Consider the following 17,948-nt stretch of genomic DNA (forward strand, 5'->3'; position numbering starts at 1 on the left):
TGCATAGTTTCTGCGGCTAGACCATGATTAGTTGACATGCTAACAAGCCTATTCATGTAATATATATGCATAGTTTCAGCGACTAGACCATGATTAGTTGACATGCTAACAAGCCTATTCATGTTATAAATATGCATAGTTGCTGCGGCTAATCCATGATTAGTTGACATGCTAAACAAGACTACTTGTGATATACAGTTTTGGTGGCTAGACCATGATTAGTTGACATGCTAACAAGCCTATTCATGTTATATATATGCGTAGTTTCAGCGGCTAGACCATGATTAGTTGACATGCTAACAAGCCAATTCATGTAGTAAATATGCATAGTTTCAGCGGCTAGACCATGATTAGTTGACATGCTAACAAGCCAATTCATGTAATAAATATGCATAGTTTCAGCGGCTAGACCATGATTAGTTGACATGCTAACAAGCCAATTCATGTAATAAATATGCATAGTTTCAGCGGCTAGACCATGATTAGTTGACATGCTAACAAGCCAATTCATGTAATAAATATGCATAGTTTCAGCGGCTAGACCATGATTAGTTGACATGCTAACAAGCCAATTCATGTAATAAATATGCATAGTTTCAGCGGCTAGACCATGATTAGTTGACATGCTAACAAGCCAATTCATGTAATAAATATGCATAGTTTCAGCGGCTAGACCATGATTAGTTGACATGCTAACAAGCCTATTCATGTTATATATATGCATAGTTTCAGCGGCTAGACCATGATTAGTTGACATGCTAACAAGCCAATTCATGTAATAAATATGCATAGTTTCAGCGGCTAGACCATGATTAGTTGACATGCTAACAAGCCAATTCATGTAATAAATATGCATAGTTTCAGCGGCTAGACCATGATTAGTTGACATGCTAACAAGCCAATTCATGTAATAAATATGCATAGTTTCAGCGGCTAGACCATGATTAGTTGACATGCTAACAAGCCAATTCATGTAATAAATATGCATAGTTTCAGCGGCTAGACCATGATTAGTTGACATGCTAACAAGCCAATTCATGTAATAAATATGCATAGTTTCAGCGACTAGACCATGATTAGTTGACATGCTAACAAGCCTATTCATGTTATAAATATGCATAGTTTCTGCGGCTAGACCATGATTAGTTTACATGCTAACAAGCCTATTCTAGTAATATATATATGCATAGTTTTGGAAATTAGTGTTGACAACTTAATGGAGAAAAGTTCAGAATCTTTTGGATTTTAACTTTTGGATATCTCAAAATGTACTTTTATGTCAAATTGTGCTTTATTTGGTTGTGTATTTTCTAAAAATGTGTTTCTTTATGACATGTAACATGTCCTGATCATGTTTATTCTGTTTTTCTCTCATATCAGGTTGAAAGACACATTGAAGATGCCGTAGCACACGGAGCTAAAGTATTAACTGGAGGGAAGAGGCACAAGCTGGGCGGTTCCTTCTTTGAACCAACAGTTGTGAGAGATGTTCCCAGGGAGGCAGTTGTCTGCTCAGAGGAAACTTTTGGCCCTCTTGCTCCAGTTATAAAGTAAGGATAATCTCTATTATTCCTTTCAAGGATAAAAATATGAAAAGCATGATGATGTTGAACTAAAAAAAATTCAAAAAATTTAGGGCAAAGCTTGTAGGGTTATCGATTGCAACCTAATTTGTGTAATACTCCATAGATTAGTAAACAATCAATGAAATACAATGAGATGCTTTGAGCATATTACTTGTTATAAAACAGCTTTTAGAGTTGTTGATGTTGGTCAATTTTTGATGCTATTGTGATAGTAAAATACCTAAATAATGAAATTCATGAAAACCTTTGTTTATCAAGTTTCAGATAAATAAAGAAATAGTAAATAATTTATTGTAAATCTCGAGTGAGGAAATTTTCAAAAATGAAATATGGCTTCAATGTGTTATCGTATTATTTAAAACTTAAAACCAGATATGGGAGTACCATGCTTGAACGATCGACTGCATTCTCATATGGAGTCGTATTATTCTGTAGGTTTGATGAAACTTAGCAGAAATCTGCTGCTTGAAATAATTTTATACCCCTCTTGACACCACAGACAATAAGTCTATAACCCTCTGTACAACTTTGCTGTCTAACCTCTTATTTATTTCCTTCTGGCTGATTAAATCGGACCAACAAGTTATGCCAGATTATCAAACACCGTCTGAGTAGTGCTACATAACAACGACCTTTAACCCTGGCTTAAGTAAGGGAGAGAGTGATAAACTGAAAAATTGTTGGAACTGTGTGCAAGTTTATGAATTTATATATAAATATATATATATATACTGTAGATCATTATTGAGTTTGAATATTTCTCCAGCCGCCTCTGAACCACAAGAGGTGTTTGGAATATGATTTGATATGAAATTAGCTAAAAAAAGTAACTGTGAAAACGAGTAAAATAGTAGAACTTAAAAAGGGCACAAGGTGTTTATAAGATGAGATAAACATAATGACCATGTTTAGCAGAGCTGCCAACTAGTATGGATTTACCAATTTTTCGGATGGAAAATCTTGATAAAAATACGGGTGTACAGCTTGTTCCTAAAGACTAAGAGTTTTCAAGAGAAAAGGCATAATAGAACAATCATAAATCGACCTAATTTGACCCTCAGAATCACCCCAGTAACCATGCTAATGGTTTATCATAGATGTGTTACAAGGGTGAAGCAAGTTTAAATCGTAAGCTGACTTTTTTGAACAACCTCATAGGGAATTGACTGTTTGGAATGGTTGGCCCTTTGCATGTGTTATAGCATGCGATGGCAGTGGTGGGTCATTGCTAACTGCATGAGCTTTTCGTTTAGTTTGAAAGAAAAAACATTTGGATCATATCCCATAATTCAGTTTCAGGTTTATTTTGGACTATACTGTTCGATAATAGGTTGGTGTCGAGTTTAACAATGGTAAAAGTTTGGCATAGGATAGGGATTAATAATAATATCAATAATATTAGTTCACTAGGTTAATATAGGCTAGGGATGTGAAGTGTCGACCAAAAAACAACTGGTTTAGATTGTACACAAATACAAAACACCCCTACTTAATAGTGGAATATTCCGATCAGCGACGACTGAGACATGATCCAAACATTAATACTGCAATTTGTAACTGAGAATGATGGTTTGAGCTGGAGGATTGTTTATTTTCCTTCTTTTCAATTTTTTTGTTGTTGTTCCTACTTTTCAAATTGAACATTGTCTGTAAATATTTCTGGTGGTGCCCATTGTGTAATATTTAATAGCCTAACACTTAGATCTTAGTTAGACATGGCGTACAAGTTAACTTTAGAAAGGATTGTATTGCTTATGAACTTTCATTAGCATTGTAGGCCTACTAGGCATATTATTAATTCTCTCCGGAGACCACAACGAACCATTGTTAGGGGCAAGTTAATTTTTATTTTTTGGCGGTTAAATGCTTAGTCCAACCCACCAAAATGGTGAGTAATATCAAAGTACCAACTATCAGAATGTTTAACTTTTTGGTTGCCATAAACAATGTATTAACTAGTTCTATGTAGGTTATTGTTACCTTTTAATTTTGATTGATTGATTTACTTTTCTGTTGTTAAGAATATTGTTTGCAGGTTTGTACTTGTATCGTATATGTAGGTTTTGTAGGGAAAACACAGGTTTAAGGTTTGAAAATACTGGATAGCGTTTCCAAAGGTTGGCAGCTCTGGTTTGGTATCATTGCATGTAAATATGTATGCAGCTGTGGTTTAGTATCATTGCATGTAAATATGTATGCTGTTGCAGTGGTTTGTGTTTTTCTCCTGGCTAAATACCCTGTCAGGGGCATATTCTGGACCTATGATTTTCAAATTTATAGAGGTGTACACCACATCAGCAACCCTTCAATGATACACCAATATCACAGCCAGTTGAGTTAAAAATATCAAGTCCTTTTTCCAATCCTCCAGTAATTACTGCTTCATCATAGTCATAGAGATCTTTAACTTGGCCATTACTACTAAGGCTTCCTTGGCTTGCTTAGCTTGAACAGAAAATGATTGTTTTCAAGACTTTCCATTTGATTTAACTCCACCCACATTCAAAGACTGATCACCAAACCAGACAAGACACTGGCAAACTTGAGAGTTCCTTAAGATTTTAGAGAAGTTAATTACTTCCTTTTTCCAATCCTCCAGTAATTACTGCTTCATCATAGTCATAGAGATCTTTAACTTGGCCATTACTACTAAGGCTTCCTTGGCTTGCTTAGCTTGAAACAGAAAATGATTGTTTTCAAGACTTTCCATTTGATTTAACTCCACCCACATTCAAAGACTGATCACCAAACCAGACAAGACACTGGCAAACTTGAGAGTTCCTTAAGATTTTAGAGAAGTTAATTACTGGGTAGTGTGTACTTGGACTCCTAAGGTTTTAGTTATAGCAGCCGAGAGGCATAGATAAAACTGATAACCCAAATATTTTGGCTCATTTGGGAAATAATTTATCCAGTATCGCATCACAATATGCCATGCAAAAAGTAGTCAGACTGCTATACTAGTGCACAGATATGTCGCAGTTTTTGTACACAGGAACCCATAGTATTTTACAATTGACAAGTTTCAAGTCTTCAAAACTGCTATGCCCCACAAAATTTGATCACCTAAATTTTCTCCCTGATTTAATTGTGGTCTATTTCTTTGTAATTTTCTTTGAACTTTTAATTTCCCTCCAGATTCAACTCAGAAGAAGAAGTGCTGAGTCTTGCCAACTTTACTCGAGTCGGGTTAGCCGGTTACTTCTATTCCCAGGACATGTCCCAGGTTTGGAGGGTAGCCGAGGGCCTGGAGGTGGGTATGGTCGGTATCAACGAAACAGCCATCTCGGCTGACTGCATCGCATTCGGCGGCGTAAAAGAGTCTGGGTTAGGTAGGGAAGGATCAAAGTACGGTTTAGAGGAATATTCAGAAATCAAATACCTCTGCTTTGGTGTTTAATTTATTAATTAATTAATTAATCAAGTGGGGGAATCTTAAAGGGGGGGATACTAAATTCTTATGCTAGCAACTGTATTTATGTATTTTTGGTATGGCTTTATACGTTTGCCCGATAAATTTTAATTCAATGTCACAGTGGAGTGACTTAAATAAGGTTAGGATTATTCCAAAACTAAATTGCTTAATAGTTTCTTCAAACGTAAAAAAATCCTCTTTCAGAGAAAGCTTCCCTATGGAAATTAAATTTGTCTAGATCATGAGAATAAATAAACCTATTAAGTCCACGAAAAATGTTTGTAACTAGCGAGGATTAAACGTTTGATTTTAGGTGGGCCATTCATTAGATGTTTAAAACAATTTTTGGCAAAAAAGGGTATACCTTGTTTGGACTATACAGTGATCAAATAAAGGCATCACTTAATGGTAACATAAATAAACACACTCTAGTTTGGTCTATGTCATCAGGAAATCTTTTGATCACAAAGATTGTCAGAAATAATTCAAACCATGCAGAACAATATTTCAAAAACTTGAAGGAAAAAAAGGGCTATGAAGTTTGTCTTGAAGTTTTGAGCCTCTTTTGACTATAATAGCATATTTAGAAATGTTTGTGTCACTAATGTAGTCCATTTAAATAAGAAAGTTTTGTTGCATAGCATTCCCATAGGTATCTTGAAGAAAAACATTTTTTATATGGGATAGGTGTGGTTAAACTCACTGCCAGGGATTTAGTGATAAGATTTTGTAAATCATGTACTAAATATAATTAGTAATTAATAATTTCTTTGTTTCAGATATTAAATGTTTTAGTCACTCTTTTTTCATACTGAAATAACCAAAGGGACAAAGGACTCAACCAATAGAAAACTGACTGAAAATTTGTTAACAAAAGTTTTGAAGGAACCAGAGATAAATTGAATTCAAAAATTGCAGTCAAACATTTTGTACATTGCTCTTGAAAAGCTTAAAAGAAAACTGATTAAATCTGTAATTTTAGAGTAACTGTGCGATGACTGCTCCATGTGAAAATTTGTGATGACATTGAATAATTGTGATGACATTCATGATATAATACCACTGGAATGGTCAATAACCGGTGAAAAATGTGCAGGTTTGTGTCTAAAAAATTTCAAATTAGACATGGTATAATTTTATTAAATTAAATTTACATGGTAACAAATTTACAGTCATCACTGTAAGGATTGGTGAGGAACTTTGAGTGAGAAGTGGCAGGTTTAAATTAAAAAGTGAAAATATTTGATAACATTTCTCCTTTTAAGGAGGCATGGACACTAAATATGGAGAATAACATGGTTTACAAAAGCAATACCAGTTTAAGCAAAGGTCAAAGTACAGTACAAAACTGCCCTTGAAAGTACTTATATATTTTTAATTTCTTCAATACTAGTCTCAATATAGTTATGCATCAGCATTACCAACAAGCTGCAAGGAAAGCAAAATTTATATAATTAATAACTATACATATTTTTTATATTGATTAGAGCGTTAGTCAGTTAACAACTTTTGATCTTGTAAATTGGCCACCAATCATGAAATTATGGTAGAGTAGATTGTATTAGTGCAAGCCAAGCAAGCAGTTTACCGTTCGCTATTTTATTCTTTGTTTCGTTAATATGGTATCGCAAACCATCTGAAATATTTAACCTTCCTTTGAAATCGTACAAGTATTAAAACTGAGATAATTTAGTTAATGTATAACCTTCAGGTGTCAGACAGAAACATTTGCATTATCTTCAGTAAATCCATAATTAATTAACTTTCTTTGGATCGTTTAGTAGCGTATCCATATCATATGTTCTGTATCGCTTTGCATATGAAGTCGTTAGCCCTTATGTTTTCTACTACCGATAGACAAGTTTTTTTTCTAACAATATTGTGATTCACTGAACAATAGCTGTCATAATTGTGCCGTATTCAGTTTAATTTATCGATCTTTAAGCATTTGGTGGTTGTGATGTTTAGGGTGAATCCTGGTACTGGTAGTACTCATTGTCTCTCGCTTCTATAATTATGTCATCGCCCTAATACGGTCATTCTCTCGAGTTTATTCCAGGGGTGTTGTTAAAGATCAGCGATTGGCTGAAGTCTTAGTAAACTCCTCCCTCCTGTCAGTCTGTGGAGACACTCTGCTTTTGATGATGTCTGGCACTAGAACTCTCTGGAATGAAATATATTGCAGGTCAGGTCAGGTCAAATGTGTAGATAAAAGGTCATCAGTGTTGGCTACAAATATGCTCAAGAGTCTAATAATGGTCACCCATGCTCTAACACCCAACTTGCATTTTACAAAAGCCCTTAAAATGTTCCCCCCCCCCCACCCGTTAAAACGTTTAAAACTTCCAATTTCAAAACTCCCTCAAAATGTCTGGGAGTTTACTTGAAGATTAAGACTCACTGACAGTAGGTTCCTTTGAAAAACGAGCTACAGCTTTGGTACCAACACTGATGACCTGTAAATGTAGTTTGATTGTGTTAAAGAAGCATGTATTATGTATTCCAATGACATCAAATTATGCAATGCTGTTCACAGTAGAGATTGCAAAATACCAGTCTACTGTTAAGTTTTTGTCAAATGAATGAATGCTTCCAAAATAAAATGAAAACCAAAACGCAAAGACCTCAGAAATTAACTAGCAAGGTCTTTCACTTTCCATGTCATCTCAGACCAAAATGCTGAAGAACTTGCCGTTCACTAATATCCGATTTTCCTTTATATTCGTCCAGCAGCGTTGTGGAATTTCCAACATTGGAATATTATAAACATGCTTTCGGTTACACCTTTATATTCTGTCAGTAAGCTTGTGGGAAAGGAGAAACTTACATTTTAATATGTTTGAAGCCTGAATACCAAAAAATCCAGAATACCAAAAAAGGCAAAATATGCTTTTTTTTCCCATTGGAAAGTAGTAAAAATCATAGACTGGCTTACTGGTACATGCCGAGTGTATTGTTTCCTTAGTCGTCTCCCCAAAACAAGAGGAGATTCTCTGAAAGATAAAACCTTCATTGACGAAGAGAATGACCAGGCGCTTCTGACATGTTTCATAAATGTAAGTCCACTCCTTTCGAGCAATTTAACAGCCAATCAATGAGGTATACGATGTGGGAGAAATCGCTGAAAATTTGACATCCAACTCTGGTGCCCTCTGCGAAAGACAGTTCCAAACTTAACTTTAGAGACCCTTTTCATCCGTTGCAATTTTCAGATAATTTTGTCTGATACTTTACGCATTTTGTTTTCAAAATACTTTGATGCAAATTGTGAAGCTAATTTTCCTAAAAGTTTGCCTTGTCTATTAAGTCAAACATGAATTTTGGATACAATTCCAGAGAATATAAAACGCCCTTGAGCTACCAAAAAGAAACAAATTTTCTTGAAAAAAAAACAAACAAAAAAACTGCCTATTTCTTGCACCTCATTGAATTAATTTGGTTGTGAAAGGTAAGTGGAGAGCCACAATTTTGCAGGAAGGGAGGATGGAAGTGGCTGTCACCCACACACAAGCTCATCCCTCAATTCACCCTTCCCCTCAACCTCTGGTTGAGCCTCACCCCAACCCCCCTCCCTCCCCTGATGCCCATTTCCATCCTCTAACAGGCTGGCTGAGAAAGCTGTTACAAGTCTTTTTTTTTTCTTTTTTTTTTCTTTTTTTCTCTTTTTTTTTCTTTTTTTTTCTGCCTATTTGTCTGCAAAAGGTTTTTTCCTTTTGCAGACTGAGTTGTAATAGAACCAGGGACCTTCAGACTTTAATTTTTTTAAATTTCCATTGAACCATAAGCAGGGAGACTTTTCACATGGGTTATAAGATATATTTAAAGATCCAGTTTCTGGACTTGGATTTTTTTTTAAAAAGTATATTTTCAGAGGGGGAGGTCTCGGGTGGCTGCGCCACCCAACGAGAGGGGTTTTTCGGGTGGCTGCGCCACCCAACGAGAGGGGTTTTTCGGGTGGCTGCGCCACCCAACGAGAGGGGGGTTTCGGGTGGCTGCGCCACCCAACGAGAGGGAGGGTTCTCGTGTGGCTGCGCCACCCAACGAGAGGGAGGGTTCTCGTGTGGCTGCGCCACCCGACACCGATGGGTTCGGGTGGCGGTGCCAACCAACACCCGACACCCGGGGGAGAGGGATCGAGTGGCTTTGCCACCCGAGGGGGAGGAGCGGTTCGGGTGGCGGTGCCACCTGAGGGGGGGGTTCGGGGACCGTCCACCAAACTCCTTTTGCAGAGTCGGTGGAGGGCTTGAACCGGCGAACAGTGGATCCCACTGTGATAGTGCACACCACTGTGCTATTTCGGTTCTCTATGATTTAGGAGGAGATTTTCCTTATAAACCTCCTACCTGATCCAAAGAGCAGAAAAGTAAAAGATCTCTCTACCTGGTGTTTGAACTCAGAACATGAAGTTGTTCAGAGTCCTTAGTCCAGAGCACTAACCACTGTGCCACTTTGACTTATAAAGAATAAGGTTTGCTTTTAATACTTGAAGCTGAGAATAACAAGAAAAAAAAAAAAAAAAAAAAAAAAGGAGAGAGATGATAGTTGGTAGTTGAAGAATTTTCTTGCAATGTGGTATAGAAACCTAAGACAATGTGCAGTAGGATGGGTAGTAGGATTGAGAGCTGGGATTCTCTACTCAAAATGATCATGTAGTTATGCTATGTTGGTATTGGTGTATTTTATTCTCTAGTCTAGTCCTACCCTTTTTTCCTAAATCAAATGACAAGTAACAAATAACATTTCTACTTTCAGGTGTTAACTAAGGCAAGGTGTCAGAAAATCAAAATGGGGGTGACTCTCTACAGCTGCAGACATAAGATATTACCAAAAACTAGATCCACTTAGTACAGACTATGGAATACAGAACCTGCGTCAAGCATTAATTAAAAGTCATTAATTAGGAACTTACATATGCACCACCTTCCCTAAGAATTGTGCATTTTTTTCATGTCCTATATTTTTGGCTAGCAGGACTTAATCATGTGTTTATGCCAAAGAATTGTACAGAAAATATATATTGAAGTTGCATGATGCAATCAAATACATTTTGTGATCTTTCCCTTTTTTCTTTATGTCAATGTAACCAACCAACCCTAAAACAGCAAAGTTGTCTCCACAATTTTAGTCACAATCGATCAAGCTTTCATATCTTTTATCTCAAAATAGTTTACTTGTCACAAAACAAAGTATTTGGCGTCTGTGGCGACTTTTTGAATTTCGAGTTGGACATTCAGCACAAGTTATAGCATTTCACTTTAGGTTTATTCACTGGTTTTGTTTTGCCACAACATTTTGATTGCAAATTTGTACAGAAAACTATTCGTTTTAAATTACATATCAACTCACTATTGAAAGTTTTCTTTTGTGGAACTGTCACATATCCATTTGATTATTTTTATACTGAAACTCTGCCATTATTGATGATAGTCCCTATATATTCCAACCAGGTAAACTTATATCGAACCTATATGTAATGTTAGCATTAATGGCACAAAAGAGCTGTAGGAGGCTGATCCAGTATTTTATGGAGGGGGGGGGGTTACCCCAACATAGAAGCAGGCTCCCATGTACAGGGTGTGGAGGAATCCTGACCAGAAAAAATGTTACAAGTCAAGTGATGCTTTCTGAGGCATATTTAACTATGATCCTATCTCTAATATATCTTTTTAGCCATCCTTGTCTACTATAGCCTACTATAGTTTCATAGTTAATATATCTATTTAGCTTTCCTAGTCTACTTTGCATGGTCCAAGATCTATCGTTAGGTCTAAACACATCGTTGTGTGAAGTTGAAGTAGGTATGGAATGTAACCCCCTCCCACCCCCTCCTACACCTGCCCTCATGGAACACTAAAGCCTACTATAGTTTCACAGTAGATATATCTATTTAGCTATCCTAGTCTGCTTTGCATGGTCCTAGCTTTAACGATAGGTATAAAAGCATCATTGTGAGAGGTTGAAATAGGTGTGGAATGTAGGCCCCTTCTACCCCACCTCTTGGAACACTAAAGCCTACTATCTATTTAGCTATCCTAGTCTGCTTTGCATGGTCCTAGATCAAACGTTAGGTCTAAACTCATCGTTGTATGAGGTTGAAATAGGTGTGGAATGTAACCCCTCCCACCCCACCTCTTGGAACACTAAAGCCTACTATCTATTTAGCTTTCCTAAGCTGCTTTGCATGGTCCTAGATCAACGTTAGGTCTAAACGCATAGTTGTGTGAGGTTGAAGTAGGTGTGGAATGTAACCCCCTTCCACCCCGCCTCTTGGAACACTAAAGCCTACTATCTATTTAGCTTTCCTAAGCTGCTTTGCATGGTCATAGATCAACGTTAGGTCTAAACGCATAGTTGTGTGAGGTTGAAGTAGGTGTGGAATGTAACCCCCTTCCACCCCGCCACTTGCAACACTAAATCTTATTATCTATTTAGCTTTCCTAGTCTGCTTTGCATGGTCCTAGATCAAACGTTAGGTCTAAACGCATCGTTGTGTGAGGATGAAGTAGGTGTGGAATGTAACCCCCTTTCGCACCCCACCTCTTGGAACACTAAAGCTATTTAGGTATCCTAGTCTGCTTAGCATGGTCATAGATCAAACGTTAGGTCTAAACGCAACGTTGTGTAAGGTTGAAGTAGGTATGAAATGTAACCCCCTCCCCCACCCCGCCTCTTGGAACACTAAAGTCACTATCTATTTAGCTTTCCTAGTCTGCTTTGCATGGTCCAAGATCTAACGTTATGTCTAAATGCATCGTTGTGTGAGGGTGAAATAGGTGTGGAATGTAACCCCCTCCCACCCCGCCTCTTGGAACACTAAAGTCACTATCTATTTAGCTTTCCTAGTCTGCTTTGCATGGTCCAAGATCTAACGTTATGTCTAAATGCATTGTTGTGTGAGGGTGAAATAGGTGTGGAATGTAACCCCCTCCCACCCCGCCTCTTGGAACACTAAAGCTTACTATCTATTTAGGTATCCTAGTCTGCTTTGCATGGTCCAAGATCTAATGTTATGTCTAAATGCATCGTTGTGTGAGGGTGAAATAGGTGTGGAATGTAACCCCCTCCCACCCCGCCTCTTGGAACACTAAAGCCTTCTATCTATTTAGCTATCCTAGTCTGCTTTGCATGGTCCTAGATCTTATGTTAGGTCTAAACGCCTCGTTGTGTAAAGTTGAAATAGGCGTGGAATGTAACCCCCACCCTCCCACCTCTGCGATCATTAAAGCCTGCTATAGATATATAGATATTTAGCTATCCTAGTCTACTTTGCATGTAAAGAGGAAGAGCAGCTGTTATAACCCTCCTTTTGACTGCCACGTCTCACCACTGGTGAATTGTGCCCATTTGGAGTACAAAATACTGATATACAACAATGCTCATAATATTTCAATGTCATGAGAAATGGGCTCTATGATTGAACTAAATGTTTGGTAAGAATTTGGTAGGAATCTGCTTCGATACACATTTCTTGTATGTTTCGTTGTGGTCTGCTGCTGGAGTAGGTATTTTTGAAAAATATTTCAATGATTTTAATTTCAAGCAGGGGGTTGTTACCTAGTAGAAATTGTCCCCTTTTCCATATTTCTATGCTCAAATTGACACCTTCTTTTTACATGCAAAGATATAAAAAAATTGATGCCATATATTACTTACCAATCTTCACATGCCAAGAAGTCGCACACCAGGATGATAAACATTGACAACAAAAGAGGACTGCATAAGTTTTATTAAAATATTTATTCATTTATAAAAAAACATATCTTCATCACTTAGTGGTGAATACCTTTATAGAGAGCTTTGCTGTGTTTAATAGTTCTTTTTATAGTTTTTTAATGTAAAATATATTTCTAGTACTTGAGATTGGATTTTGGTCTCTTCAGAATCTTTTGGCTAGTGTTAAAGATCATGTGTAAACAGTACACAGGGTGGGGAGAGTGGTCAAATTGTTTGGTTTACGTGCCCAGCCTCTATCTCGGATAACTTGTCTTTGAAAGGTACCCAGGGTTGTTGTTTTTGATTGGGTGCCAATACATTTTTGCTGAAGCATATATTAGGCTTTAATATTCTACCCATTTACTGACTCCTGGAATGTTCAATTCAATTTGTATACGATTACTGCAAAGCAGTGTTAAAACTTTGGGAACAGTGCCAACCCTTTCAGTCCTTTGTTGTCATTTAAGAATGGATAACCAAAAGTTTCAGAATTTGAGATATATCAATTTATAATACAGAACATGTGGATCGAATGAAGCACATTTGTCAAATTTCATTGCTTGCTCGGTTGTTGAGAAATAAATTGTGGCAGTTTCATCTCAGTATTTGGACAAGTTCGTTGCACACAAGTAATATTTGATGTCCTATATGGACAATAATAGTGATTTGGGGTTGTACATGGTTCCTACCCATTTAGTCTGCAAAACAGAAATAGTAGGGAAAATGAAAAAACACCTTTCTAGATCTTGAAAGCCCACAAATTTTGAAGTTTAGTTTGGAGAATTTAGGTAAATCTTTGTTTGAAAAATTATTATTTTCATGACTATAAAAGGTTTCCTATCTTTCTCTTGTTTTTTCTATTCCTTTGTACAAAGAAAACATTTGTATTTAGAGGTAAATTTTTGATTCATATTCTCATGTGATTTGAAGTTGCTTTTAAATTTGCACTTTAAAAGATAGATATTATCATCCATTTCGCATTTTGACATTTTTTCAGCCTTCTATTGGTAGGTACATAACATTGGTGTGTAGCTTGATAAATAAACCTTAATTTAACATGTTTTGGTCTTGAAAAGGTCGGGATATTTTTCTTTAATTTTTTTTTTAAAGCTTTGAAAGCATAATCCCATTAATGAAAAACAGAGGTGATGCATTTTTCTCTATTTCATAATAATTACAAATTATTGTGCATGATAATTACAAATTATTTGTGCAATGTAATGCAAGCTTAATTAGTCCAAAAAATTCCTTTCAAAAGTTTATTTCTCAGTGACTTAGCAAGCGATTAAGATGGAATTCAGGCCATTGTTTCTGTCTACTTGGATCTACTTAATTTGTCTTGTAAATCTTTTATTATCCATTTATTAGGAGGAATGGCAAAATGGATCCCCTCCACATAGATTAGAAGAGTTTTGTTAAGAGCTGTTTATTAAAGCACAAAATTAATGCAAGTTTAATTTTATCTTACATCAGGCAGATTGGGCAGAGTAAACTGATTATTAATCAAGTATGCAAATTTAACTATGTTGCGTACACCAACCAGGGGTCAGCAATGCATAGAAGGATAAAACTTTATAAAGGGAATGAACAAATTTGATGATCGTGAATTCTGTTGGGCATTTGTACGGTTTGAATGGAGAATGGTTTGTTTATGTCAGCAAGCTAAGGTAGCCAGTATCATTAGGGCATAACTAGACCCACTTTTAGAAGAAAAAAAAAACTTTTCTTGTAAACACAGCAAATCTCTTAGAACAACTTTAGAGGCATTGAAGACTCGCGAACAAAGAAACATCTCATGCCGGTAATCTGACCTAGTTTCGAATGAGGTGTAACAGAAGTGTTAGACACCACCATCGATCCCAGAAAATACATACACAGCTTGCTACCGTCGGTAATTAGACACTAGTGCACAGTCAATACATGCAGCTGCGGTCAATATCCACAACACAGTGTACATAGCAGCGATGGACATCTCATGTCCAGCTAAAGATAACACGGTATCATGTTTCATTACTGTCTGCATTTTGTAGCGACACGAAAAAACTTCACTTGCAAGCAACGGAAAGTTTACTTTTTCAGGTGGCGGCACGCGGTTTGTGGCGAGTCTTCAATGCCTTTAATAGGATGACTCTAGGCAGAATTTTGGTCTTGATATGTTATAGTCTAATACAAAACACAATTTTGAGTGCTAGTAAATTTTGGTTTTCCAAATATTCACCTTTATCAGTGGAATGCTCCTTTAAGACTACACTGGTGAAGAGGTCGGCTCCTCAGTGCAAGCCGCAATGCTAATGACATTAATGGTGGTATAGTCCGTTGTTTTAGAAATTCTAACATAACAAATTCTCGTCTACTTCATGTTAACAAACGGAGCACCATTGGATTATGCTCAACACAGCTAGTCTTTGACGATATTTGTAACCCATATGAGGCCATGAAGAACTTGTTTTCCTATTGGGTTTTGTTATGCATTGGAGGAACTGACCTTGTAGTCTCTTATAGACTTATTAGCCAGCCACTTTAATTGATGGGCCTCAGATGTTTAAAGGCTCAAGTGCTATACTACATTCATATAAGACCCAGTACTGATAGCAGTGCTATTTTTTTAACAGTCTATAACATATCAAAATTAATTTTGTGCCTAACATCATCCTTAAAGACAATACCACCGAGAATCACTTTGTACAAGTTGATAAATCTTTTAATTAATTTGTTAACTATTCATCCAGCAAATGATGAACAAAAATGTCTAAATGCTCACCTCGTCAGCTTGCTTCAAGCTGAGGCCCCTGACTAGTTGGCCAATACTAGGCTCAAAACTTTCACCAGTGCATACCCTTAAAAAGTGTTAACAGTATAAATATTTGCATTAATTGACTATTTAACACCTCTGAATGAGAACTTCTTGGAAATTTTGAAAAATTCTAGCAATTTTTGCTTGCTGAAATTTGGGCCCAACAGGGGCTATTGATGAAGGCCCTTAGTCACTTTGGCTCAAAACTGTTGACTTTTTGTTGACTTAGTATTAGAACTATTTACCCAGCAGCTAAAAGGGTTTTGATGAAATGGAACCCATTACAATTTGGAAATTTTTAGCAGTGTTTTGGGAAGAAATCAACTTCACATCGGGACATAACTTCTGAATACTTTAATCTCACTTTATCAGTTGATGTGGTGTAAAATCAAATATTTAGTTTTCTTTTGTAAGTAACTTTCCACCAAAAAGATTTTGTAGAGTGCCTGCCTCTACCCACCCCCCCCCCCCTCCCTCCCCTCCTCCTTTCACTCCTCTTAATATCCGACTGTGACATACCATTATTGTTAATATATGAAGTAACCGTTGCGCGAGTAAGTCCGTATTTCGAAAGGTGTACACCAAGTAACATGACGGATGGTGTGGTTGTTAAAATTGTGTACAAATGGCTTTCTATTTGCACAAATATACAAGTAACATTACGGTCGCTACCTTCATTCGCAGTATGTCAAAAACACAGACACGATCAAACAGAACAGGAGGAAGGAAATTCTAGTCTGTGTTACCCTGGCAGATGAAGATTGCTGTTGTACCTCTGTTAATTTAAAGAAAAACAATTATGAGAAATGGTAGTGAGGAAAAGGTTAAATTCCTAAAGTTAATTGCCATTTTGTGATTAACTTCTACCATTGGGTGAGACCATACAGAGGCACGCACAGGATTTCAGATGTTTTTTCAGAGGTTAACTATATAGTCAACTTTCACATTTAGGTTATACTCAACTATCATCTTTAGGTTAAACACGACAATCATCTTTAGGTTATACTGGACTATCATCTTGAGGTTATATTCGACTATCTACTTTAGGTTATACTGGACTATCATCTTTAGGTTAAACACGACAATCATTTTAAGGTTATGCTCAACTATCATCTTAAGGTTATTCTCAACTATCATCTTTAGGTTATTCTCAACTATCATCTTTAGGTTATACTCAACTATCATCTTTAGGTTATACTCGACTATCATCTTTAGGTTATACTCAACTATCATCTTTAGGTCACACACGACTATCATGTTTAGGTTATACTCGACTATCACATTCAGGTAATACTTCATACTATCATCTTTAGGTTATACTCGAATATCAGATTTATGTTAAGTGATCTTTAGTAAGCACAAGTATCCTAAACAGCCAAATAAAACCTTTTACTCTTTGGAAGATATTTTTTATTTTATAAGTCAAGACTGGTCACTATCATTTTGAAAATTTGTGATGTCATAGTACCACTAGCTAGGACCGGATACATTATACTTTCGTTCTTTTTAACCACATACCTCTGCCCTCAACAAGCTGTACTGGGGCCGGGCCGGAATGTGCCCCTCCTTAATATCGTGAAGTCAAGTGCCCGTTTTCAACAATAAGAAGTGCCTATTTGCAAAAACTTCTCCTGTTTTCAATATTTTTTGGTAATTAAAAAGTGTCCTTTGCTGTTTAGAAAATGCCCCTTTTGTTGAGGATAAAGAACAGCTCTTCATTAAAAGAGCATTATTGGAATTTTGTGGTACAGTTTTAGCAGAGGATTTATTTTGACTAAATCTGTAGTTTGCCCCCTCAAATGAAAGTGACGTCATACTTGCCCTAAAATTTAAGCCTACCCACCTCTGCCCCTCCCCCCTCCCCTCTTGATTGAGTAAGCTATGGCTGTGTATACTAATACTTACCAACTTCGCAGTTGTCACCCACAAAGTTAGCAGGACATACACAGGTTCCCGGGTTACTTGATTGGCAGGCACCGCCGTTCTGGCAATTGACACCAAAACATGGATCAACTTTAGGCAAAAACAGAAAAAACATAAATATTAGTTAAAACAATAATTTACCAATTGAAGATGCTGTTGACTTAAATACAAGGTCATATGTGTGTCCCATTTTGATCAGTAAAAATGTATGGAACCTGAAAAGGTACCGTCAAAATGTCAAGACCTTTATCTTAATCTTGCAACAATTTTCAACAAATTGATAAATGGTTCATTTAATATATTAACAAATTGGCAAGAAAATGACAAATAGCTGAAATCCAATCAGTGAGGAACCCTAACTTTTGTACTAAAAAATGATTATTTATCAAATGTCATCATTATAATCATTTTGTAGCAATATGATATATTGAACACTGAATTAGTCACGCAGTTCAACATTTTGAAAATTAATGATTATTTACGCTTGCCTCAGAATGTCATCATTTCAACTTTTTAC

General features: G+C 36.5%; 2 protein-coding genes across 4 annotated transcripts in view; one reads left to right on the plus strand and one right to left on the minus strand.

Moving 5' to 3' along the window:
- Positions 1 to 10,046, plus strand: part of LOC139961632 (3-sulfolactaldehyde dehydrogenase-like) — a 32,273-nt gene extending 22,227 nt beyond the window's left edge. The window contains exons 9-11 of the mRNA XM_071960969.1: positions 1,381 to 1,550; positions 4,725 to 7,186; positions 9,754 to 10,046. Coding sequence (XP_071817070.1) covers positions 1,381 to 1,550; positions 4,725 to 4,986 — 432 coding nt within the window. The 3' untranslated portion in view covers positions 4,987 to 7,186; positions 9,754 to 10,046. The remainder of the gene's footprint in view (positions 1 to 1,380; positions 1,551 to 4,724; positions 7,187 to 9,753) is intronic.
- Positions 10,047 to 12,719: 2,673 nt separating this feature from the next.
- Positions 12,720 to 17,948, minus strand: part of LOC139961630 (uncharacterized) — a 35,065-nt gene continuing 29,836 nt past the window's right edge. For all 3 annotated transcript variants that reach the window (XM_071960964.1, XM_071960963.1, XM_071960965.1), the window contains exons 25-26: positions 17,414 to 17,521; positions 12,720 to 16,283 (exon numbers count right to left, since the gene is read on the minus strand). In XM_071960964.1, coding sequence (XP_071817065.1) covers positions 16,183 to 16,283; positions 17,414 to 17,521 — 209 coding nt within the window. In that variant the 3' untranslated portion in view covers positions 12,720 to 16,182. The remainder of the gene's footprint in view (positions 16,284 to 17,413; positions 17,522 to 17,948) is intronic.

Source organism: Apostichopus japonicus, chromosome 20, assembly GCF_037975245.1.
Source record: "Apostichopus japonicus isolate 1M-3 chromosome 20, ASM3797524v1, whole genome shotgun sequence".
Classification (NCBI taxonomy): domain Eukaryota; kingdom Metazoa; phylum Echinodermata; class Holothuroidea; order Aspidochirotida; family Stichopodidae; genus Apostichopus; species Apostichopus japonicus.